Source organism: Anolis sagrei, chromosome 3, assembly GCF_037176765.1.
Source record: "Anolis sagrei isolate rAnoSag1 chromosome 3, rAnoSag1.mat, whole genome shotgun sequence".
Taxonomy (NCBI): domain Eukaryota; kingdom Metazoa; phylum Chordata; class Lepidosauria; order Squamata; family Dactyloidae; genus Anolis; species Anolis sagrei.
In genome coordinates, this window is record NC_090023.1 from 20,124,383 (window position 1) to 20,151,853 (window position 27,471).

The 27,471-nt window shown below is 41.4% G+C and overlaps 1 protein-coding gene across 2 annotated transcripts in view; it reads right to left on the bottom strand.

Moving 5' to 3' along the window:
* Positions 1-26,731, bottom strand: part of SESN3 (sestrin 3) — a 76,647-nt gene extending 49,916 nt beyond the window's left edge. The window contains exon 1 of one of the 2 annotated variants that reach the window (XM_060771088.2): positions 26,516-26,731. In XM_060771088.2, the coding sequence (XP_060627071.1) occupies positions 26,516-26,626 (111 nt within the window). In that variant the 5' untranslated portion in view covers positions 26,627-26,731. The remainder of the gene's footprint in view (positions 1-26,515) is intronic. The other variant, XM_060771089.2, reaches the window with a different exon arrangement.
* Between the last annotated feature and the right edge of the window lie 740 nt (positions 26,732-27,471).

Sequence of the window (27,471 nt, forward strand, 5' to 3'; positions counted from 1 at the left end):
ATTTTATATCTACACTGATATGCATTAACTATCATGTAATTTTGTAAGACAAAGTCAGTCTCCTAATCACTGAAAAATCATATTAATGGCTTGGTGAGAAAAAGCCTTCAGGATAGGCCACCTAGTCACACTCCATCCCTTTCTTTGTAATCAGTTTGATTGATAACAGGATCAACTCAGCTATGCTTCTCTCAAATACCTTTGAAAATAAAGAGTGCTCTGTGTGCATGCATGCACACACACACATGCACACCCACCTGTCTCTTCTCCTGAAGGACATTCCTGGAGTCAGAATAAACCTATTGAAGTTGGGTTTCCTCCAGTGGCAAAAAGGGGACAATGGTTTTGATAAGAAAAATACCCCCCGGAGAGTGATAAGGCATGTATAGTAAACATTTATCACAGATACGGATAGCAGCTCAGGGACAGGTCAAAGAATAGGTATTTGGGAGCATTGATGTGGCCAAGTAATAGGACAGACTCAAACCTTTTTGATGCCAGAGGCAAGAACTCTGTGTGAACTTCAAGGTGATGTGATAATGTCATCTTTCTATATCAAAAAGGCCAGCATGTCAGAACTAAGGCAAGATAATTTTTTTTCTGAAAGAAGTAAGAACATTACAACTGAAAGTGCATGATCTAAGGTCAGGTTGGCACTCATACTTATGGTATGAGAAGAGAAAAATAGAAACTTTGAAAACCACTTGGTAAGAGCCGCGCTAATTAAGATCTGGGAGAACTACAAAAGAAGTCTGTACAGTAGAACTCCGTTATGGATCTGGAAGCAGTGAGTAAAAGAGAAAAGGGAGAGAAGAAATTGTTAACCTACAGAGAGTTACTGAAAAAACTCACACTCAAAACACAAGAAGAATTTGACCAAATAGACAAAACCCTCTCTTGGTTTCAGTATAGACAAATACAAGAACAATACCATAAAGATAAAAATACTGGGATACTAAACACGAAACATTTTGGGACAAGATGATAAACACGGAGAAGAAACTGATAACTAAACTATACAAAATAATGACTGGAATGGAAAATGGAAACCTAACAAATTAAGGAATGTATGACAAAGTGGGAAAGAAATATAGGACATCAAATCAAGTTAGAAAAATGGGGAAAGATCTGAAATCAAAAGATAAAATATACATACATCTCCAACCTTAAGGAAAGGTTGGTAGACATAGAGATAGACAAAAATAGTGACAGACTATTCTGCTATTTAATGACAGCAGAATAGTATGCGAGGAAATAGAGAACAACAGAAATCCATTCTTCTACTTTAGAAGAATGGATATTGAAACTAATCGATATAATGAGTATGGATAAATTAACTCAATTATTATCTAAGCACTCAAAGGGACAAGGAAGGAAAAATACAGATTGGTCACCATTATGTATATGAGACAAGAAAAGATGGAGTTGATAATAAAACCAAAATTACTAGCAGGAAAATGTCTACATAGTAACTAAAAGAAGAAAAGGAGGCAAACAAGAGAGGGAAATTGACTGAAAGAAGAAAACTACAATCGAGAACACCGAAAGTCTAAACTTTCTAGTGTTCAATATACCCCAACCTAAATTTCCAAATTCCCCTTAGATAGATAGGTGTTTTTTTTGTTTTAATGCTAGCCCTCCTCTTCACCCTATTCCCCAATCCACATTTTCACATCTTATTATATTGTATATAAAAGTCACAATAAAAAACATTATATATATATATATATATATATATATATATATATTCCCTGGTATGCTTCTTTTTCTAAGTACAGAATGAAATCATGGAGCAGCATGTCTCCTCCTGAAATAAACTAAACTGGTTTTACAGAATAAGAAAGAAGGAAGTTGTGGTGCAGCTTTCTTCAGCCTACTCAGATTAATTTACCAGAACTTTTAAAGAATAATTAAGTAACCTAGTACAAAGCTATCATATCTCCATTTCCAGTAATCCATTATCATTGGGAAAAACCAGTAACATGAGCGACTTGTACTGCATTTCTATTGCATAAAAACCCAGCATTTTTGGATTGGCAAGAAAAGGCCATACAATCTGATCCTGCTCTCCCTAAATGTTTCTTAAGACTTTCTTCAAATGACAAACACATCTTCCAAGGTATCAATAATCTAGATCCAACTTGCAGTCCCACTAAATAACACTCACAATCTTCTGCTCTCCTAATAATATAGTAGTCTCAGATATCAAAAGCTTTTGGCTTAAGAGAAGAGAGATAGAACACAAAACTACGAAACAGGGCTATTGCCATAGAAACATAGATGGGTAGTTATACACATGGCACAATTAAAACACAGCAACGTTCCAATAACTATATTTGTTTCTTTTGTCAAAATTACTTATTTGGTATTTACAATATAAAATTAGATTTGAGAGCTCAAGGAGGCACTGAAATCAGCCAGAGGTAATTACTGGCAAAACTGTCATGTAATTAGAAGAACATAATGTAGAGTTCTGCTTACATCTAAAAAATGCTGTTACTTGCCCTGGGCTTTTAGAAGAGATCTACAAAAATCCCTAAGATGACAGATATGCCAAACTCAGTTTTATTATGTACATTATTCATGATCCAACTGGAGTCAAGCATAGCTACTCTGGTTTTAGACACTTTTAAATATTTTAATGTTTCAAAAACTGTAATACTTTCAAAAACTTTTAATAGTTGAGTTAAAATGTAATTTTAGTGGGTTGTCTACCTTGGTAGTAATGTCTCATTACTGTTTGATATTGATGTTTAATTGGTTATTTTTCAATTTATGGTATGTCTTGCTTATTAGTTGGTAGTATTATTTGGCATCAAATACTGCCATTATATGTTGTTGGCCACTCTGAGTCCCCATTGGGGAGACAGGGTAAGATACAAATAAAGATTGTTGTTGTTGCTGCTGCTGCTGCTGTTGTTGTTGTTAGGTGCTAGAGATGTGCGTGGAATTCGTTCCTATTGTTTCTACCACTTTTTTTGTGTCTTCTGTTTCTTCAGAAGCACAAAACAAGAAGCCTCCTTCCCAAATGAAAATCTGCTTGACACAAATGATTCCTTTTGTGCACATCCGAATTTGCCTCTTTGCATCCAAACTTGCTCTTTACATCCAAACTTGCCTCTTTGCCTTGGAAACAGAGTTAATGTGTGTGTGTATGGGGGGGGGGGGGGGGGTTGTGTGCAGGCAGGCAGGCCCAGAGCTTGGCTTCAGGAGTGCTCCAGGTGTGCCTGCATGTCCTGCCATACACGCACTCTTGGACAGTGTGGCGGGGTGTGTGTGGCAGGGCATGCAGGCAGGCCCAGAGCGCACCTGAAGCTGAGTATCTCTTACTCTAGAGTAAAAGACCCTTGGCTGCAGGCACTGGTAGGCATGCATGCTTTCCGGGCCAGCCTGCACACCCCGCCACACACACACAATCTTTGCAAAGCGTACAGGCAGGCCGAGAAAGTGTGTGCACCTGCCATACCTACAGCCAAGCATCCCCTCCCCCCATAATGATCTGATTTTTGGGGCCCTGAACTGAAAGAACCGAAAGCAACCCTCCCAATTTCGGGAGGCTCACAAACGAAAGCTGGGACACAAAATGGGGCAAGGTTTACCCCAAATGCACATGTTAGATGTACCTAATTTCACCAAAACTAGATAAATTTACATAAATAAATGAAAGCAAGAATTCCTACTGGGTTCTCAGTCAAAGAATCCTACTGGGTTCAACAAAAAACTCTCCCTGTGATTTGACTTTGCCTGGAAAGATCCACAAGAAAGAGCAATTCCACTGTCCTTACAAGGTCAGGCCAAAGCCCTGAAGGGCAAAGCTCTGTGTTGAAGTTTCCCTATGAGCTGAAACTGTCCTCTACCATTTAAGCCATCAATGGTACAAGACGCTGGGTTTGTTATTCAAAAACTTTGTACTTCACAAGCCTCTTAGATTGCACTGTTAAGTGGCAATTTGGTAGGGTTTTTTTAAAAAAAACTTTGTAATTTCTATGTAGTATGTTAAATTATTTGTAAATGTTGATGTCATATTGTTATTGAACGTCTACAGAACCTACTGAAGTGCTAGGATGCAACAACAACGGTTATTTCAACACAGTGAAGCTTAGAAGAATGAAACCAGCTTCCATTTCACTTCTCAGTTCTACGGGCTCACAGAATGCAAAGAGAGAAAACTCAGCAACTGCGAGCCGCTGTGCTCAGCTTGGCACATTTCCAGGCAAGACATGTTGACCCACCCACTCAAAGCCAGATTTTCAGCCCAGCAAGTATAACGACAACTCAGTTGTTTACTCCTAGCCCCAATGGAAATTAGAAGCAGAAGTCAGAGCTCAACCCCCTCCCCCAAGCTTGTTGGGAGGGGGGATGCTAAAGGCTGTTCATACATACACCCTTTGTTTGCTGCCTTGCAGATAGAAAAAAAGTGTAACATTGAAAAACTGGAATGTCTCATTTAGCTACAGTGTATAGCCCCCCGGTCATCAGATCTCCACACAAAAGACGAAGAAACGGAGACCACTTACATTCCTTTTTAGGTATATATTAGAGATGTTTGAAAAGCCCCCAGTGGGTTTTTTTTCTTTGTGTCAGGAGCGACTTGAGAAACTGCAAATCGCTTCTGGTGTGAGAGAACTGGCTGTCTGTAAGAATGTTGCCCAGTCTTCAGTCCTGCTGGCACAAGGGTTTAACCCACTGCGCCACTGGTGGCTCCATGCTGACAGGACTGTTGACTGAAAGCATTCTCTCCTGACGTTTTGCCTGCACCTAAGGCAGGCATCCTTACAGATTGTGAGGAGTGTTGGAAACTAGAAAAATTGGGTTTATATGTATGTGGAATGTCCAGGGTGGGAGAAAGAACTCTTGTCTGTAGGAGGTAGGTGTGAATGTTTCAATTGGCCACCTTGATTAGCATTTAATGGCCTAGCAGTTTCAGGGTCTGGCTTCTTACTGCCTGGAGGAATCCTTTGTTGGGAGGTGATTAGTTGTCCCTGATTGTTTTTTGTCTTACAAAATTTTAGGTTGTTGTAAGTTTTTTGGGCTATATGCCCATGTTCCAGAAGCGTTCTCTCCTGATGTTTTGCCTGCATGGAGTTCCCCTGTTTTTGAGTATTGTTCTTTATTTACTGTTATCTCGCCTGATGTTTCGCCTGCATGGAGTTCCCCTGTTTTTGAGTATTGTTCTTAGTTACTGTTATGATTTTAGAGTTTTTTTAATACCAGTAGCCGGATTTTGTCCATTTTCATGGTTTCTTCCTTTCTGTTGAAATTGTCCACATGCTTGTGGTTTTCAATTGCTTCTCTGTGTAGCCGGACATGCTAGTTATTAGGGTGGTCCAGCATTTCTGTGTTCTCAAATAATATGCTGTGTCCAGGTTGGTTCATCAGGTGCTCTGCTATGGCTGACTTCTCTAGTTGAATTAGTCTGCAGTGCCTTTCATGTTCCTTGATTGGTGTTTGGGCAATGCTGCATTTGGTAGTCCCTATGTAGACTTGTCCACAGCTGCATGGTATATGGTAGAGTCCTACAGAGGAGAAAGGATCCTTCTTGTCCTTTGCTGAATATGTAGCATTTGTTGGATTTTCTTAGTGGATCTGTAGATAGTTTGTAGGTTGTGTTCCCTCAACATAATAAAGAACAACACTCAAAACAGCCTGAAAAACGTACAACAAGCCAAAATCTAACCTTACTTTCCAGATAACCCTCATATTAGAGTACTATGTTCTCAATGTATGTCCACCCAGATACTCAAAATCCAGGAAAGGAAGCATATAATTTAATGTAGCACACTCATCCATACCCATTTATCATTCTACAAGGGTCTTTTGTCTGAAAAAAATCAGCTCTTCTGGGATGGGAGGAGGAAGCAAATGAAGAGGGAAGGAGAAGAGAGGAATTGCTTGGGAAGAAATTATTTGGAATTGTACTATTCCCCCCCCCCCCTTTTTTTTTGTTACCATTACCTCTCTCTCCAGACTTGTTTTGCTTGGGAGCCTTAATCTACAGTCGGAAAAAGAGGGGGGAAATAATTATGGCTGCATGAGACCTGAGCCAACTGATAGCAGACTAGTATGGAGTGGGAGGAGAAACATGGCACAAGAACAATTCAATCTCTTCTCAATTGTCTTGGTCTTTTAGGACTTGCTTCGACAGAAAGAAATAAGAAGATCCTTGATAGCTCTTGCATCAGTAGGCCTTTCGGGCCACGCATATTCTCTACAACAATGACCAATCAGGTATCTACAGCCAAGTAATTGCCTTGCCCTGCTATCTGTATCATAACCTTTTGTATATTAATACTTGCTATTCTGGCCATGAGCTGTCATGGCTTTTGGGGAAAAAATGGCAATCATAACCTTTTTGAAAAGGAAATAGTATGTCATATCCATTTGGCAAATGTGAATCTCCATGAACATCTGGAGACCATCTTTTGAAAAACACTAGTCAAGAAAAAACATTATCTTGTTAGAAGCCAACCCTTTGAACAAGTGATGTTCACAAGCATTCATGTAATGGCATACAGGTAACTCAGCTGTTAAACTGAAGAACCCAGTCTTCGAACTGCTAGGGACAAAGACATGCAATTGCATAAAAATATATATGGCTAGCAGAGTTTTAAATTGATTTTTTGAAATTGAAATTGCGGCTGTCCAAAATATATCCTCTCCCTTAAAATCTTTTAGTTTAAAATATGCACTGAGAGATTAAAAAATGAATTCTTTGAAACATGACATATCTTATTTACTCACAAACATCTTGTATTAATTCATCATACAGGCACATTTGTTATTAATACAGATAGGATGTAGTTTCTCTGTGTTGAGAACACAGGGGATCATTCTTAATCAGTACTCCATAGTCCAAAGTCTTTAAGTATACATCTTATGAAAGTCCAAACTGTATAAGTGTGTTCACTGCTTCTCAAAGCAAACATATAGTAAACTGCTCTTGCTTAAGTCCAAAATGACATCTGCTTTCATTGCAGCCAAAAAGCATACTGATTCCATTAAAGTCCAAAAATGTTTCCATTGAAGTCCAAAAGCATACTGATAACAAATTGGAGTCTTGAATCTGAATATGCTCAGTACAATCACATGTCACTAGCCCATCCCACACCAAGAGGTCAGTTAAACTGGCAAATCAATATATGCATACATTACATGTTAGCAAATATATACATTAACAAATAGTGAAGGCTTGGAAGGTTGCTATTTCCAGCAATGGCTAACATAACTCTTATTAGAGTCTAATTCACACTGCATGCAGACATGGTCAGAACAAGATACATGGCTGCCAGAAAGAGAATAGACAAGCAGGTGAACCTCCCTGAAACACAGGCAATGACATAGTGTCCCTTACCATCTGAGGAGGCAGATCATTGGTCTAGGAGCCATATGCACAGCCAACTCTGTCCAGCAACACAGATGGAGAGTTATTAGGCTGTCCCTGTGATTCCCCAAGATCTAACACCAGCAGAGTTGTCCTATTCTGTCAAATGGCAGGACCAAGGAAGCATATTAATCACAAATGGTAGCTTTTGTTTGTTGAGGAGGCAATTTTCAGCACAGAAGCAATACAAAGAAGTGTTTAACCCTTCTAGCCAAGATGGATTGAGTCAAATCAAGGTAATTTAAGCCAGCAAGAAAAAGGTTACTAGCAATAAGAGGTTTAAATCATGTCCTCCATTGATGTTTTGAATCTTTTGTTTATAATGGTAGAAATATCACCACCAAACCATATTAATTTAGAAATATATGTATACTGCTGATCCTCTCTTAGAACCAGGAAGAAGGAAACCAATTTGCCAAGACCATACTGTTCCCTCGCCTGCCATTACTGTGTATATACTATACACATTATGCACATTTTCTTCTTTTAAACAATCCATGTAAGTACTGTCTTCACTATGATTTTATGAAGTGTTAAGTAGGGAGATGAAAGAAAGCATACAATATCGACTTCTCTGCATTTCAGTATTGCACTTTTCTATATTATTCTGCCTCAAATCAGCTCTCACACATACCCTCAAACCAAAACAGGATATATAAATGAAAAGCTCACAGCTGATGAGTCAAAGCAGGGTTCGACAAGTCTGAGAATACAAGAGCAGGTGTGTTTCTTGAGGAGAAAGTGAAATACATGGTTATGTTTGGCAGACAGAATACAAAATGTCATTTTAAAGCAGTGTTTCCCAACCTTCCTAATACCGTAACCCCTTAATGCAGTTACTCTCATTGTGGTGACCCCCAACCATAAAATTATTTTCATTGCTACTTCATAACTGTAATTCTGCTACTGTTAGGAGTCATAATGTAAATATCTAATATACAGGATGTATTTTCATTCACTAGCCCAAATTTGGCACAAATACCCAATATGCACAAATTTGAATACTGCTGGGGTTGGGGGGGATTGATGTTGTCATTTGGGAGTTGTAGTTTCTAGATTTATAGTTCACCTACAATCAAAGAGCACTCTGAACTCCACCAACAATAATATTGGGCCAAATTTCCCACACAGAACTCTCATGACCAACAGAAAAGCATTTGGTGGGCACTGACCTTGAGTTTTTAAGTTGTAGTTCACCTACATCCAGAGAGCACTGTGGACTCAAATAATAATGGATCTGGACCAAACTTGGTCCAGATACTCAATATGTTCAAATATGAACATTGGTGGGGTTTGGGGAAAATAGACCTTTGCAGTTGTAGTTGCCGGGATTTATAGTTCACCTATAATCAAAGAAAATTCTGAACACCACAACAATAGAATTGGACCAAACTTCCCACACAGAACTCCCATGACCAACAGAAAATACTGTGTTTTCTAATGGTCTTTGGTGACCCCTCTGACACCCGCTTGTGAGACACCCCCGGGTTGAGAAACACTCTTTTAAAGAAATCAAAATGGTTTGTTATTCACAGAAAAATGCCACATTTAACTCAATATTTCTGATAGACAGCTGTGATTCATTTTATAACAGAAATTGAAAGCTGTGGCCTGTCACCAGAGCTTGGAAACATCACCCTTTTGCAACTCCCAGAATCCCATTAACATTTCCCCTAGCTCTGGTGTAGTGTCGTTTTTAATTTCCAAAATATTTTATTCAGGCTATTGGCAAATAGTAGTCTATTTGCAACTTTATATAGCAGCCCAATGGGTGGGGAAGCAGGATGAGTGAAAAGATAAGGATAATCCAAATATTTTTGCTTCTGCCCATTGCTAGTTTTCATCCCATACATCATGGCTTCCAACAGATTACCAGCAAAGGAAAGTGGCCTTCAACAGAACAAAGGCTGGTTTTCTCTGTTCCATAAATTAAATGATGAAACTAATTATGGTTTAGATGTAGGATTTTAAAATGTAGAAAGCATTTTAAAAAATAAAATTGTAATAATTGACTGCTTAGCTTCTAGTCACCACTACTCCACTGCATTTCAGCACTTGTTGCTTCCCAGAGCCATCTTTAAGACTGGTAGGAAAACTTGAATTTGCTGCCAACAATATTATGTCCATTCTCAACTTGCAGTGAGTGACACTCCAATGAATAAATATGTATTTCTTTGCAAGTGGAAAACTAATATGCTAGACTTTATGTTAGTGATTTAATTAATACAAAGATAGCTCGAAGATATTACACTAATTCTTAAACCAGCATGGGATACTCATGACATGTGCAAAAAATGTCCGGTTTAATGCCAATAATAAGACAGTAAAGACATTTTGGAAATTACCTAGTACATAGAACTCAATTGAGGATGGATCCAAATTCTGTTTTTTTGTGATAGTTGTGGCTGTAAGAAAATTTCTTATAATTTCCCAAACATTTCCAAAGCAAGAAACTTGAGAAGAATCTTTCTGTTCTAGATATAGATTATCACCAAAGGCTTGATATAAGCCATGTTCTATTTATAACATAGAGTTGACATGCTGGTCAACTGACTATTATGAGACTGCATAGAAATATTTCATCAAGTCAACAAAGCTTTTCTGTAAGTTGCAGAATACTGTTTTTGTTGCATTCTGGAATCATCTGATATCAGTAGTGTAAGTGAGGACTCTTGCTCTTTAGCTATGCTTCAGTGAGAATAACATACTATTTACTGTATTTAAAAGCAGGCACACTATATCCTGCAATCCTGTGATTTTCTGTCCTCTGTCCTTCGAATTGAGGTGTGTGTGTGAGATATATATCCATCAGAGAAGTACAAATATAGTCTTCAGACTTGGCATCTGATCTAGAACTCTGGCTATGAAGAAAAAGAGACCCCTCCCACCCAATTTGAAATACTTTAAAGTGAATAGGAAAAACTGGACCAAGACATCTTCAAGAAAATACATTATTAACCATCTAATCCTGATTTTGTTCTAATGAATTCATGCTTTCACTGAGGGGTTTTCCCCCTCCCTCTTTTTGGCTGTCAAATGCCATTTTTACAAAGCCACACCAACTGCTTCATCTTCCTAAATTCATGTCTTCAAGTAAGAGGTCAAACCAAGGTGTATGAATGGAGATAGGCTGTCAATGCAAAACTCTGTATTCTGATGCCCTTTTTCAACTTCCAAAAGTTAAGGAACTGGTATCCAGACTTGGATCACGAGATATTACTTATTTCAAAACCACTACCATGCAAGTCAAGAATAACAGGGAACTGTAGGCCAATATCTGGAACCCAAAGCTGAGAACTAGTGGAAGGTATTCAAACATCCTAAATATGAAATTGTGTGATTGAGTATAACTACTTCTTCTTTCAGTAAAGATACTTATAGAAGAAGTATTGTTGCTGTGTTGAATTGTTGCCAACACTGTGTACCTCCCTGAATCTCCTTCGGGATTGAGAAGGGAGGTATACAAATGCTGCATACAAATAAATAAATAAATAAATAAAGGTAAAGGTTTTTCCTGACATCTAATCTAGTCATGTCCAACTCTGGGGTGGTGGTGCTCACCTCCATTTCTAAGCAGAAGAGCCAGCATTGTCCGAAGACACCTCCAAGGTCATGTGGCCGGTATGACTTCATGGAGCATAGTTAACATCCCACAGAAGCGCTACCTATTGATCTACTCATATTTGCATGTTTTTGAACTGCTATGTTGGAGGAGCTGAGGCTAACAGCGGGAGCTCATCCTGCTCCCTGAATTCGAACTGCCAACTTTTGGTCAGCAAGTTCAGCAGCTCAGTAGTTTAACCTGCTGCGCCACCAGGGGGTCTCTTCTATCAGTTTCCTTGGAAAACCACATTACTCTCAAATAAGGGTGTCAAGTGTATTGAGTGCATTTAATGCAAAAAAAAAAAAGATATATAAAGTGTGAAAAAAACAAATATTAATGATAAACTCTGTTTTTTTAGGTTCCATTCAATTTCAGGTGTGCTTTGGTTAATGAAACCACATATAAAATGGTTATCCAATAGTAGCACATTTGGCATTATTTAATTACTTGTTAAATGCAACTTTCTTTGAACTTTCAAGTTAAATCGGTTAGTCCCTATGGAATTTCTTATCTTGTTTGATCAATTGTTGATTAAGCCTTCTGAAAAATAGATGCCGCTGTCTCTGCTTATCATACCTATAGAGTAGTTATAAATGCTAGGTGAATGACACTTGCAAAGTTAGCTTGCTAGATTGTATTTAGATAGGTAGTGGCTTAGTATAAAGCAATTAGACGGGTTTGAGATGACATGTGCATCTCCCACTAGTATTAATGCTGTAAAATCTTTGTATTATTTTTTAATTGGTATTTATTTGTTCATCGCCTTGGGAGCCCTTGTGGGCTTAGAGGTGAGAGAAGTATTTTAAGCAAACAAATAAACCACTAAAGTATCATTTGTTTTCTCCAGAAAGTGAAGAGAATATACCCACTCTGATGCTTTAACAAAACTTGTTCTTGAGACATTTGGTTAACTGAAGTGCCTCAATTCCTTGAGGACTGGGGGACTCTGGACTGTTCAAAAGTTAAGAGAGAACAGGGGCAGACTCAGAGCAATCAGCCCACACCCTCAGCAAACATTGCTGCATCCTTGGAGTAAAGGAACAAGGTCTCAAAGAGCCAGTTTCCTAATAGTAACAAAATGAGACAAAATTTCTTTCAATTGTCCTGCACCTCCTGAGACCTGTTCACCACAAGGTTTAAGGCAGTGTTTCTCAATCTGGGGGTTGGGACCCCTGGAGGGGTCATGAGGAAGTGTCAGAGGGGTCACCAAAGACCATCAGAAAACATATATTTCTGATGGTCTTAGGAACCCCTTTGGCAGAGAAGACTGAAGATCCCTCCGCCTGCCCTTCTCTTCCTTTTTGGAAACAGACGGTGAATGCTCCCACCAAAAGTCCTCCTCCACTATGATTGGCTGTCCTCTCAGTCAAGTGGAGGGCTGTTTCAGATACTCCAAGTGGAGAAAGAAGACCAGGCATGCTCAGTGGATGGCAGTATGATGCGCATATGCAGGCGAAGGAGAATGTGCAGGGATGGAGGGAGGCTCACGCCAGTGAGTCCCTTCAAGGCTTGGGGGTTCTGTGTAGGAAGTTTGGCTTAATTCTATTGTTGGTGGGGTTCAGAATGCTCTTTGACTGAAGGTGAACTATAAATCCCAGCAATTACAATTCCCAAGTGTCAAGGTCTATTTTCTCCAAACTCCACCAGTGTTCACATTTGGCCATATTGAGGATTCGTGCCAAGTTTGGTCCAGATCTAACATTGTTTGAGTCCACAGTGCTCTCTGGATGTAGGTGAACTACAATTCCAAAACTCATGGTTAATGCCTACCAAACCCTTCCAGGATTTTCTGTTGGCCATAGGAGTCCTGTGTGTCAAGTTTGGTTCAAGTCGGTGGAGTTCAGAATGCTTTTTGATTGTAGGTGAACTATAAATCCCAGCAACTACAACTCTCAAATGACAACATCAATCCCCCCCCCCCCCCCCCCCCATTATTCAAATTTGGGCGTATCAGATATTTGTGCCAAATTTGGTTTGTGAATGAAAATACATCCTGCATATCAGATATTTACATGACAATTCATAACAGTAACAAATTACAGTTATAACGCAGCAATGAAAATACCTTGATGTTTGGGAGTCACCACAATTTGAGGAACTGTATTAAGGAGTCACAGCATTAGGAAGGTTGAGAAACAGTACACCTCTAAGATTCAAATTTACATCAATGCATATGAAGTGCAATTGTAACAAATGAATGCCCAAAAATACATACCCAGTAGTAGTATTGGCTGGATACCAGTTCAATGCAGCCTTGTACAATTAGCACAATTCTACCTGCAACATGGTACCTATGAGTAAACTCCTGTATCTATTCTTCAATCACAACCCTCTGTGGCTTAAATGAACAACAGTAATTTGGATAGTTGTCTGTGAGTAATAAGTTATCCAAAGCATTATTTGATTAGAGACAAACTGTTACTATAAGTATACAATATACCACTCACTAAACATATAGATAATATTGATGCTGTATAAATTTCATTAAGGGAACAATGAAGATTAATAACATGTAATTAATTCTGGATAGGTGTCAAACACCAATTTATCAGAACTGGCATCTCGCCTCAAATCCATCCTGATCTCCTTGACCTAGTTTTATGGAGCAAATAAACTCATTTCACCAATTAGCTTGCTTTACACCTAAGGAACATGGTGAGCATAAACATATCATCACCTCCTTTTATGTTCACAATAATCCTATCAGGCAAGGTCACAGTTACTGCTAATTTGCTGATGGGAGACCAAATATAGAAGCAATTTTCTCAAAATCACCAAGTCATTTATTGAAGGCAGGTTTCGTCATCCAGTCCAATGCATATGTCCAACACTATCTGCAGTAGTAAATGACAACTTGTGGCTTTCCAGTTTTTGGACTGCAGCAATGCCAACTCAACATTAGCCATGCTGACTAAGGCTGTTAGGAAATGCAACCCAACAAGACCTGGAAGGCCACAAGTTAGTTCTCTAACACTGCCCAACACGATCACACTGAGAATAATAATAATAATAATAATAATAATAATAATAATAATACTTTATTTGTATTCCGCCCTATCTCCCTGAGGGGACTCAGGGTGGATTCCAACATAATAATGGCAAACATTCAATGCCTACATAAAACACATGATACTGACATTAAATCCCAGAAAAACCCCACAAATAAAAATAGCATTAAAATCTGATATCAAATTAAAAACCTGTCATCAATAAACTAAACTTGACATCAATAATTTAAACTAACATAGTCAAACAAAATTCTATAACAACATAGATCTAACAAAACATCCACACTAGTGTGCAACAGCCAACAAGGGTTCACCGAAATGTGCAGGTTGGTTATGTGGTTGTTAGGCATGTGTGGACCAGGGAAGCCTAAATAATTCTCAACCAGAGGTCCAGCAATGATCTATCAACCATCGAATTCTCCTCCTCTCCATATGCTAGTGGACATAAGTAGGTCTTCAGTTGTTTTTTGAAGGAGAGGAGGGATAGAGCCAGCTTTATTTCTTTAGGGAGGGAGTTCCAGAGGTTGGGGTCGACCACGAAGAAGCGTTAACTCTCGTTCCCACCAGCCGTGCTTGGGATGGGGTGGGATCAAGAGCAGAGCCTCCTCCGATGACCATAGTGCAGTATCATGTTTTTGTTCTCATACATTTGTTTGAAAGACCCAATTTCAGTAGAATTTACTCCCACATATTGTTCCTGTTTGCTGCTAGTTGACATAGACAAGCTCAGTATGTGTGATACAATTTTTGAGTCAGAGGCAGCATAATAGTTCAATACCCCAGTAATAGGAAGCACCTCTTCTTTGAGGTACTTCCTGTTCTTTATTCTTGTTGCTGTTTAAAGCAATGCTGGGGCTTGCTGATGGAGCTTCACTATCATAAAATGAGTATAGAGTGAGAGGATTCAAAGGTATGCCTCTGATTAAAACAGCTCAATTCATTTGTACAAATAGGCCACCCTGACTGCAGTCCTATTGTTCTAGAGACCGCTAGTCTGATGTAACTGATACTAAGATTTTGTTAAGGGCCCAAACCTTCTATATGTATCATAAGACACTTAGGACTAGATTGGCAGGCTTTGGAAGTGACAAAGTTGTAGATACAATAGAAGGGGAAAGGAGCTCAAGCCTTTGTCAAGTGTGATGTGGCTTGCAAGCTAACTAGTGAGAAGTATAGGGTTAGAGCATAAAGAACATTTAAAAACGGCAGTCAGTTGATTATTAATATGGCTAACAGTATTCATGTTATTTGTGAAAGTCAATCCCAGAGTTCTCTGTGATTTACTCTCAAGGAACCATGCACAAGATCTCAGTAAAAGGTAAAGGTTTCCCCTGACATTAAGTCTAGCTGTGTCTGACTCTGAGGGGTGGTGCTCATCTTCATTTCTAACCCAAAGAGCCGGTGTTGTCCATAGACACTTCCAAGGTTGTGTAGCCAGCATGACTGCATGGAGCACTGTTACCTTCCCACCAAGGCAGTACCTACTGATCTACTCACATTTTGCATGTTTTCAAACTACTAGGTTGGAAGAAGCTGGGGCTAACAGCAGGAGCTCACCCTACTCCCTAGGTTCAAACTGCCAATCTTTCAGTCATGAAGTTCAGCAGCTTAGCGGTTTAGCCTGCTGCACCACCAGGTGGCCTGCACAAGATCTTACCCTAAGCTTAATAAATAGAAGCACATTTCATATGTTATGTTAATTTGAGATCAGTTTCACACTTATAAGTTCCTTCCAAGATCCCTAGGAATTGTAAATTTCATGCTGGTCTGAAGAATTGTTTGGTGAACTGCTTGGTTTGGAACCACCTCAATTATAAACAAGGATGAGGCTGATTTAATTTTAATCATAGATATACCCACAGAGAGGGAGTACAGGATCCCAAGACTGGTCCTGACTGCACAATCAAATCACCATTCAGCATTCATACAATGCAGGTAAAGGACAATCTATAGGTGTCAACCATTTTTGTTTGACTTGCAAACCTGGCCCTCATATCCCCAAAGTCTCATGACCTCACAACAGGGAACAGGTCAAATCTCCAACTTATCTCTGATGATTGGGGAAAATTTGGGCTGCACTGCATTCTTGCCAAAAAAAAAAAAGAGAGAGAGAAAGTATAAGACAGCAGATGCTTCCTGGCCTTAAATACAGTAGAGTCTCACTTATCCGACCTTCGCTTATCCAACATTCCGTCTTATCCAACTCTCTTATCCGATACCCCGCTCTTCCTCCAGCATTTCCCCTTTAATTAAAGGAGTGCTGTCCAACTTTCTCTCCATTCCCAATAAGTAAAAAAAGCAAAACGAGGAGGAGGGAGGAAAGGAGAAAAGAGGCAGGACTGGAAATGTCCTCCCTCCTTCCCTCTGGGATTTCCACGCTCCTCTTCCACATCCGGGCACTTCCTGCTGAGCCGCTCTAGCCCCAAGGCACTTGCCTTAACTTGTTGAGTCCCTGTTGTTAGTGTTTTAGGTGTCTAGTAGGAGACTCCATATTATCTGACATTTTCGTTCATCCGATGTTCTGCCAACCTGTTTATGTCGGATAAGCGAGACACTACTATACCAACTATTAGCATAAGGGGATGATAAAGAGGAAGCTAGGACTCTAAACACCAAATGAGTGTGCTTGGCTTCGCTCCCTGCTTACTTTCACCTTTCCTAGCTCAACGCTCCAGTTGGCACTGTGACAAGAAGTCGACATTGTCAGGGGCTGAAGCCATGCCTTTGATATTGAAGGTATAGCTGCCATCACCCCCTTCAGCCCAAGTGAGTACAGGAGAATGGAAGCCAAGCCCATTGCTGGAATCTGACTCCGATACAGTTGCTAGGAGTAACATTTGGATCATTACATGGAAGAGACTCATCCAAGCCAAGAAAACCTGGGCCAGCCATGAAATAGTTAAAATCAGCTGTACTCCTTTGGGCTCCTCATATTCATGAAACTTTTCACAAGTTACAAAGCGGAGAGAAAGAGAGAGAAGAAACACCAAATACAAGACGTGTAACATGATCCAAGAATTTAGGAGGGGGGAGGAGGAGAGTGGGAAATAAATGCACGTACCAAACATACACATTTGTTAGCACAAGACACAGTTTGCAAAAGTTTACAGCACCTTAAAAAAAGTCCATCATCCTCCCCACCCGCCCTCCCTCCCCCACAGCTGTTTTCCAAAGCCAAACTCTTCTTGCTGGTGGTGGTAGTAGGAGTTCTACAATTTCACCGCATGGCTTGAAAAACAACTTTGATTGGCACTTGGCCTGACCCACAGAGGAAGAAAAAGAAAAACAGCTTTGGGACAAAGAGTGCAAATATTTAAGCTCACTGACTTACATACTTTCTTAGTATTTACAAGAACAACCTCACTGCAAAGATATAATTAGAAGGAGGCTGCCAAAGACACACACACACGCACACACAGCACAACAGCATTTGCCTTACTTGCTCCAAGCTGATGCATTTGCCCAGCTCAGCAGTTTCAATTCATTTGCACTGGACAAACAAGAGGCACCTCAACTAATGCGCTCAGTTAATCAGATATACCAAGAAGAGGTAAACTGATTAGAATATTCCTGAAGGGTGGCTTGTTGAAATTGCCAAGATTAGCATGTGATTCTTTAAGGTTTGTTTTCCCCTAAAGGAGGAAGCATACATTGACTGAGCATGGATAATAATTGCCAAAGCTGAGAACAAGCATTAGGACCAAGTGCTGCTCCTTAATCCCTCTCTCATTTGGGTATTATATCAGAGTTTCCTCTCTAGGTTATGCAAAGTCGGAGCTACCTGTTAGGACCAAACTGTGGAACTCCAGCTTAAAGCCAAGAATAAAGATAGGATTGTCTACTCTTTGGGTTTCCTTTTATTTGACATTTTTAAGCTGCCCATTCTTCACAGAGGAAAGCTTTACCTTCACAACAACCTTGTGGGACTGGGAGTTGGGAGAGAGGGGCCTTAGATTCAAAAACAACTTCTGGGAGAAGGGAACAAGCTTGTTTTCTGCTGCCCTGGAGACTAGGATGCGGAACAATGGCTTCAAACTACAAGAAAGGAGATTCCATCTGAACATTAGGAAGAATTTCTGACTGTGAGAGCTGTTCAGCAGTGGAACTCTCTGCCCCGGAGTGTGGTGGAGGCTCCTTCTTTGGAAGCTTTTAAATGGCTGGATGGCCATCTGTCGGGGGTGCTTTGAATGCAATTTTCCTGCTTCTTGGCAGGGGGTTGGACTGGATGGCCCACAACTCTATGATTCCAGCTCAGTTTTAGAGCCAGTGTGGCATTCATGTCATTTTCAACATATGGCAACTCTATTGTGGTGTTTTCTTGGCAAGAATTGTTCAGAGGAGAAACAAGAAAAAGAAAGAGGAAAAGGAAAAGAATAATAAAAAATGAAATATATGATTATAAATATCATAGAATCAAAGAGGAGGTCTCTTCCAACTCTTTGATTCTATGATTCTATGATATTTATAATCATATATTTCATTTTTTTATTATTCTTTTCCTTTTCCTCTTTCTTTTTCTTGTTTCTCCTCTGAATAATTCTTGCCAAGAAAACACCACAATAGAGTTGCCATATGTTGAAAATGACATGAATGCCACACTGGCTCTAAAACTGAGGGTTTTAGACTGTATATCAAACTGTATGTAAAATTATCTTGTTTCTACTGAAATTTATATAACTTTCTTTTCACACACACACACGCACACATTCAATAAAGATTATTTACACACACAAAAAGAATTGTTCAGGTGGTTTGCATTTGCTTTCCTCTGAGAATGACAGTATTTGACTTGCACAAGTTCACCCAATGGCTTTACATGGTTTGGGTACCCAGTGTTGCCCAGGTTATTTCAAAAAACCCTTTTTTACTTTACAAAATGCATAAGGTTGTGGGTGAACTACAACTCACATCATATCAGGTTGGCCCCTGTAACTCCATCAGTAGTTGAAATTTGTCATGTTGGGCAAGTTTGCTCTAGATGTATCATTGGTGGGGTTCAGTGTGATCTCTGGCTGCAGGATAAACTACAGCTCCCACCATGGTGGGTTAGTCCCCTAAAATCTCTCCAGTAGGTTCAGTTGGTCAAGTTTGGTTCAAATCCGTCATTAGTGGTGGTCACAGTGTCTCTCGTTGTAAGTTAATTACATATCCCAGAAATGAAGGTCAGTTCCCCCCAAACTCTTCTAATATTTTCATTTGGTGATGGTGGTTGTGTGTGCCAAGTTAGGTTCAGGGCCATCATTGATAGGTTCCAGAGTACTCCTTGTTTGCAGGTGAATGATAAGTATCAGTATCTACAATGGCTATAAATCAAGGTGAATTCCCCCCAAATATCTCCAGTATTTCTTTGGTCCTGGGGGTTCTGTGTGCCAAATGTAATCCAGGTCCATTGTCGGCGGGAGCCGCAGTTATCTAACTTGATGCAGGGTGAACTACATCCCTGAATTCCTCTAGTATGTTCTGTTTCTGACTACTTCTGTTCTGTTTGTTGTGCAGAGTTGAAAAGTGAGGAAAGTCTGATCTACCAAAGTGGTAGTCAACCAAAGACGACTCATACAATAAGGACTTGTTATGTACACTCATATCCAACATAAGAAAAGACATCCTCGATGACACCAAAGACCTAAACAGTCATAGAAAGTCAGTTCTTGTGGGTTTTTTCGGGCTATATGGCCATGTTCTAGAGGCATTTATGGCCATATAGCCCGAAAAAACCCACAAGAACTGAGTGATTCCAGCCATGAAAGCCTTCGACAATACAGTCATAGAAAGATTGAATTGTAGAGTTGGAAGGAGCTCCATGGGCCATGTAATTCAGTTGCCTGTCAGGGCAGAAAGTTTTAGCCAAAGCCTTCCTGACAGACCACCATTTTGTTCAGACAGCAGTCAGCTGGACATGTTAGGCAGAGTCTATAAGCAAGATATGAGGGCCACAGCACGTCCCACATCTATATTCCTCAGGCTTAGGCAAGGTGGAAATAGTCGTGTGAGCAGTAGATTTAACTTACTGTATTTTGCACACATCACCATAGAACTACTCCATCACACTAGAGAATGAATCCACTTTAAATCGTTTCTGCCTCCTGCAGAATTCTGGGGTTTGTAGTTCAGTGAGGCTGTTAAAGGTTCCTCCCAAAACTACAAACCCCAGAATTCTGCAAGAGGTAGCAACCAGATTTGGGGTGGATTCATTCTCTAGTGTAATGAGGTTATAAAAAACCCTCCCCCGTGAAGCCCAATAAATTCAGAGTCTAAAATGGCCCACCTGCATTCCTTTGCTGCTAATTTCCCCAATAGCCAGAAACCAAAATGGGTGTCTTACTGCCCCCACCCCCTCTGCCCCATTGTCCTTCCATCAGCAGGAAATACTTGTTTGTTCAGCAGCTGCAGTGTGTGAATCCTTTAAATTTAAGACATTAAATGAATTATCTAAGGTGCTTAACCCTATGTGCAGGAAGTCTTAGAAAGTTTTTTTTTAAAAAAATGGATAAAATTCAGGGGTGGGTTTGCATTCCTAGGAACATATATACAGAGAATATCCCTCCCTTGGCCATCATACTAGTAGCCACCAACTCTCAGTATCCACAAATGTGTCCAATCTCCCTTTAAATTCATTCAAATTAGTTGTTTTAATTATATTATACTGTAGCAAATGACACCTTTTGCAGATAAGTACTTGCTTTTAACTGTCCTGAATCTCACACCACCCCCAATGGATCATCCCAGTTTCTAATATTATAAGAGGGTGGGAGCAATTCCCTATCCACTTTGTTCACATCTTATGCACTTTTATACATGGATTGCTGTGACTTTTCTGGGCTGTATGGTCTTGTTCCAGAAGCATTTTCTCCTGACATTTCATGCACATCTATGGCAGGCATCATCAGAGTTTGTGAGGTCTGTTGGAAACTAGGCAAGAGAAGTTTATATATCTGTGGAATAATGTCCAGGGCAGGAGAAAGAACTTTTGTCCGTTTGAGGCAAGTGTGAATGTTGCAATTGGCCACCCTGATTAGCATTTAATGGCCTTGTAGCATTTTATGGCCTTTCCTTAAAGGAGACTGGGTTCAGCCTTCAAATCATTTCTATCATATACTTTTGAAGTGCAGTGACTACAAAGTGTGAGACCAATCCAAGTTTGTCAAACTACAACATTATAGAACAATTAAAATTTACTTCTGAATAGAGAGGCATGGGGTAACACAACTTTGTTTTACCTCTGTGGTCACGTACACACAGTATATACTCATAATACATTGTTGTTTGTGGTCACACACACCTTTTGCCCTTTTGTCTTTAGAAGCTTGTTCTATTCCCTCCTTGGCCAGGGCTGTTCCAATGATGTAATCTGCTGCCAGTAGCCCTACCATGTTGTTCATAGCTTTGTTGACTATTTGGTATTTTAACATGATTATACAGCGACCACATTTTGGTGAAAGGCAACATTTAAAAGACATCATGAGCATGCAAGTAACAGCATGCGTGCCTTCACACACAACTTGATACTCATGCCAAGTATTGTGACGTCTTGAAGTCTAACACATTACATTCAGCATAAAGCTTTCGTGGACTACAGTCAAGTTAATCAGAGTCATTCAGTGCTTCAGCAGAAGCCCATGAAACCTTATGCCACAAACAAGTTAACTCTTTCAGTTGCTACAGGACTTGTAGTTGTTTTTGTTTATTATGGGCCATTCCACACTGCCCCTTTATCCCAGGATCTAATCTCAGATTATCTGTTTATCCCAGATTATTTGGCAGTGGGGACTCAGGGCCCTTCCACAGAGTCATATAACTCAGAATAAGGTAAAGGTTTCCCCTGACATTAAGTCTAGTCGTGTCTGACTCTGGGGGTTGGTGCTCATCTCCATTTCTAAGACGACGAGCTGGCATTGTCCGTAGACACCTCCAAGGTCATATGGACTGCAGGACTGCATGGAGCACCATTACCTCCTCGCAGAAGTGATCTACTCACATTTGTATGTTTTCGAACTGCTAGGTTGACAGAAGCTGGACCTAACAATGGAAGCTCAACCCGCTCCCCAAATTCAAGCCACCAACCTTTCGGTCAGCAAGTTCAGCAGCTCAGCGGTTTAACCTGCTGTGCCACCAGGAGGTCCATCACCCAGAATATCAAGGCAGAAAATCCCTGCTTTGAACTGGATTATCTGAGTCCACACTGCCATATATTCCAGTTCAAAGCAGAATATGTGGGTGTTTATTCAGCTGTGTAGAAAGGGCCTCATATTTCTGTTTAAAGCAGATAATCTGGGATCAGACCCTAGGATAAAGGGCAGCGTGGAAGGGCCCCAAGACTAATCTTTTCCCTCCATTTTTCCCTTTGCAAAAATATATTTCATCTTATTTTGCACAACTTTAACCAAGAAAAACATTTAAAAAGAAGCACATATTGTTGTGTTATTAGTAATATCATAACCCGGTGGAGCAGCGGGTTAAAACACTGAGCTGCTGAACTTGCTGACCAAAAGGTCAGCAGTTCAAATCCGGGGAGCAGGGTGAGATCCCACTGTTAACTCCAGCTTCTGCCAACTTAGCAGTTTGAAAACACGGATTTTTTTTTTTGCCATGTCAGGAGTGACTCCTGGTGTGAGAGAATTGGCCGTCTACAAGGACATTGCCCAGGGGACGCCTGGATGATTTGATGTTTTTATCACCCTTGTGGGAGGCTTCTCTCATGTCCCCGCATGAGGAGCTGGAGCTGATAGAGGGAGCTCATCTGCCTCTCCCCAGATTCAAACCTGCAACCTGTCGGTCTTCAGTCCTGCCGGCACAGGGGTTTAACCCACTGCGCCACCGGGGGCTCTAACACGGAAATGTGAGTAGATCAATAGGTACTGCACCCCCCAGAGTTGGACACGATTTGACTTAATGTTAGGGGGAAACATTTACCTTTTTAAATAATAATAATAATAATAATAATCATCATCATCATCATCATCTTATTTATTTCATATCAAAAGCATTGCATAAATTAGTATAAAACCGATAAAAATAGAAGGAGCACAGGTGGCTAAAGATCCGGGCAACAGCAATAGCATTGTCTGTAGCCTCCAACAATTCTTCCTTTGTGCATGAGGCAGGGCATAGTGGACAAGCATACAGATGCGGAAGTTGTCTGTTCTGCTCCACAGTCTAATAATAATAATAATAGTAGTAGTAGTAGTAGTAGTAGTAGTAGTATTTATATTCCCCTCTATCTCAATGTCCATGCATTTCGTTCTGTGTGAGACAGACACAGCACGCGCACACAAAGAAAACAAGACACCAGGACCTACACGTCCCTAGGCCTAAATCCAGGCGTTAATCCTAATGAGAGCCGACTCTGGGATTTAAGGGGGTCTACTCTAGTGGGGGGACTAAGAACTGGATTCAGGCCACAATACAGACACATGGGGAGAGAGGGAGAGAAAGAGAGAGCATTGCCTCTTCGCTAGCTAGCGTCCACACAGATACAATAACCTTTGCACAACTTTCATCAGAGCTTTCCCTCTGCCCTTGGAAAAGAGTTGGCTCAGGGGGGTGTGGCCGCAGCCAAGGAGCCCAAGAGGACTGGAAGGGAAAGAAGCTCAGGCGGATTGATAGGAGAACCCCAGTGCCTGGACCCATAACTCTTCCCACACACATATACTGGCACATAGTCATTCGCCTACAGTCATACATCCCACACATGCTGTCACACACACACAGAGTCATGCACCCCCCCCCCCCACACACACACCACACTAGATCAGATATAGGAAAACTTTTGTCCCTTCAGGTGCTTTGGACTTCAAGTCCCACAATTCCTAACGGCCTTAGGCCCCTACCTTTTCCTCCTCGGCTGCTAAGGGGGAAAAGGAAGGGGCCTGAGGCTGTTAGGAATTGTGGGACTTGAAGTCCAAAGCATCTGGAGGGACAAAGTTTCTCCATGCCTGTCCTAGATACACAGTAACATACAAACACAACATACACATTACACTGTATCTATCACACACACACACCATCCACATCCAGTGTCCCAACACCCACATGCACTTTAACACAAACACTATCCATTCTAACACCCCAACACACCAAATACCCCATACACACAACCCACACACCCCAAACACACTAATAATAATAATAATAATAATAATAATAATAATACTTTATTTGTGCCCCACTACCATCTCCCCAAGGGACTCGGTGCGGCTTACATGAGGCCAAACCCACAGTACATCAATAAAACGAAGGCAATAACAAAATAATCAATACAAAACAGTAAAATAAATCTCAAAACAAACATAAACAATAAACCAAGGCTCCTTCTTCAACACAGCTGAATAAAATCCCACATTATCTGCTTTGAAATGGGATATATAGCAGTGTGGACTCAGGGGCCTTCCACACAGCCCTATATCCCAGAACACCAAGGCAGAAAATCCCACAATATCTACTTTGAACTGGGATATATGTGTGGACTCAGGCCCTTCCACACAGCTCTATAAAACAGACTATCAAGGAAGAAGCCCCCACAATATCTACTTTGAACTGGGATATATGGCAGTGTGGACTCAGGGTCCTTTCACACAGCCCTATATCTCAGAATATTAAGGCAGAAAATACCACAATATTTGCTTTGAACTGTATTTAATGGCAGTGTGGACTCGGATAACTAATTCAAAGCAGATATTGTGGGTTATTCTGCCTTGATATTCTGGGTTCTATGGCTGTGTGGAAAGGTCCTGAGTGGACACTGCCATTTATCCCAGTTCCAAGAAGATAATATGGGATTTTATTCAGCTGCGTGTGGAAGGGGGCTCAGATAACACAGTTCAAAACAGATATTCTGCCTTGATATTCTGGGTTATAGGGCTGTGTGGAAGCAGCCTGAGTCCACAGTGCCATATATCCCAGTTCAGAGCAGGTATTGTGGGATTTTCTGCCTTGATATTCTGGGATACAGGGCTGTGTGGAAGGATCCATAGTCAAGCATAGCAACTATATTCTTGTTGTGCCCTTCTTCGCCAGATGGTCATTGAAAACAAGAGATTCAAGACATGTTTTTAGAGAAAGGCCCCTTCCACACAGCTGAATAAAATCCCACATAATCTGCTTTGAACTGGAATATATGGCAGTGTGGACTCCAATAATCCAGTTCAAAGCAGGTCTTGTAGGATTTTCTGCCTTAATATTATGGGATCTCGGGCTGTGAGGAAGGGTCCTGGGATATAGGACTGTGTGGAAGAGGCCTGAGTCAACACTGCCATATAATCCAGTTCAATGCGTATATTGTGGGATATTCTGCCTTTTTATTCTGGGTTATAGGGCTGTGAGGAAGGGTCCTGTGATATAGGACTGTGTGGAAGGGGACTGAGTCCACACTGCCATAAAATCCAGTTCAAAGCAGATATTGTGGGATATTCTGCCTTGATATTCTGGGTTATAGGGCTGTGTGGAAGGGGCCTGGGATCTAGGGCTGTGTGGAAGGGGCCTAGGTCCACGCTGCCATATAACCCAGTTCAAAGCAGATGTGGGATATTCTGTCTTGATATTCTGGGTTATAGGGCTGTGTGGAAGGGGCCTGAGTCCACACTGCCATACAATCCAGTTCAAAGCAGATATTGTGGGATATTCTGCCTTGATATTTTGGGATATAGGGCTGTGTGGAAGGGGCCGAGTCCACACTGCCATACAATCCAGTTCAAAGTAGATATTGTGGGATATTTTGGGTTATAGGGCTGTGAGAAAGGGCCCTGGGATATAGGGCTGTATGGAAGGGGCCTGAGTCCACGCTACCATACAACCCAGTTCAAAGGAGATATTGTGGGATATTCTGCCTTGATTTTCTTGGATATAGGGCTGTGTGGAAGGGCCCCCATTATATCAAGGCTGAAAACCCCCACAGTATCTGCTTTGAACTGGATTATATGGCAGTGTGGACTCAGGCCCCTTCCACACAGCCCTATAACCCAGAATATCAAGGCTGAAAAACCCTCAATATCTGCTTCGAACTGGAATATCTCCTCTGATATTCTGGAGGTCCTTCCACACAGCCCTACATCCCAGAATATAAAGGCAGAAAATCCCACAATATCTGAGTGTGGACTCAGATAACTCAGTTCAAAGTAGACATTGTGGGATATTCTGCCTTGATATTCTGAGATAGAGAGTTGTGTGGAAGGGCCTGAGTCCACACTGCCATATAATCCAATTCAAAGCAGATATTGTGGGATATTCTGCCTAGATAGCTGTGTGGAAGGGCTTGAGTCCACACTGCCATATAATCCAATTCAAAGCAGATATTGTGGGATATTCTGCCTAGATAGCTGTGTGGAAGGGCTTGAGTCCACACTGCCATATAACCCAGGTCAAAGTGTGGAAGGAAGGGGCCTGCCTGGATTCCCTAGCCTTGAGCTCCATGGCAGTCCAAGTGTTGCCTCTCTGTTGGAAATGACACCCTCCTTGAAGCCTTGTTTGTCTCTGACCCTGTTGTTTACTGTTTACTTGTTTGTATGCGCAGCGCCTCTCTCCACTCACCTGCCTGAGGACTTTCCGGCAGTTGCTGCAGACCCGCCGGCCTAGCCCGCTGCCCTGGCCGTCTCCGGGCGCCGAGGCCGGGCAGGAAGCAGCGCTGCTTCCCCGGCTCATGATGGAAGAGGACGCGGGGAAAGGACGGCTAGTGCTGCTGCTGCTTCTGCTGCGAAAGCGAAGGCTGCTGCTAAGGCTCCTGCCTGCCTTCCATCCTCCTCGCGCGCACACCCCCCCGCCGCAGCCAATCACAACGCTCCCGCCACGCCCCCCAACCAGCCCCGCCGACCAATCGCGGATCGCGAAGGCGGCCAGCCAATAGGAAAAGAGCTCTATCCTTCTCCATCTCCAGGCAGTCTCTGGTCGCTCGGAGAAGGGGAAAAAGGGGGTGTGGAAAAGGGGAGGGGCTTCCCCGCGGCCAGCTGGAAGTTTGTGAGGGCGGGGCTTAATTTCTCCACCAATGGGGACGAGGCTGGCAACACGCACGCGGCGGGTTACGCCCCCCTCCCGTGCTGTGCTTCAGGCTGGGGGGGGGGGGAGGGGGGAGGGGGGAGGGGGGAGGGGAGGGAAAGAAATATTTACACAAACACAGTGGGTTGCTGTGAGTTTTCCGGGCTGTATGGCTCCAGAGTTACAGTTGTACGACACCTTTAGCCTTCTCTGCCCAAGAGTACTGGTGTCTCACCAAACTACAACTCATAGGATCCTATAGTATTGAGCCATGGCAGTTAAAGTGGTGTCAAACTGCATTAATTCTGCAATGTGGATGGACCCTTAGAAAGCATTACTAATACAGTGTTGAGGGAGTGTTCTGGAACGGCTGTTCCAGGGGCTCCAATTTTGTGCTTTGCATTGAGTGTTTGTTCATAGTCCTAAGTTGCAGGGACTTTGCAGATAGGTGGCTCCTTTGGCTGCATTCCTAGGGCAAGCCACCTGTCAATAATAGTTAGGATCCCTGGTCCCGC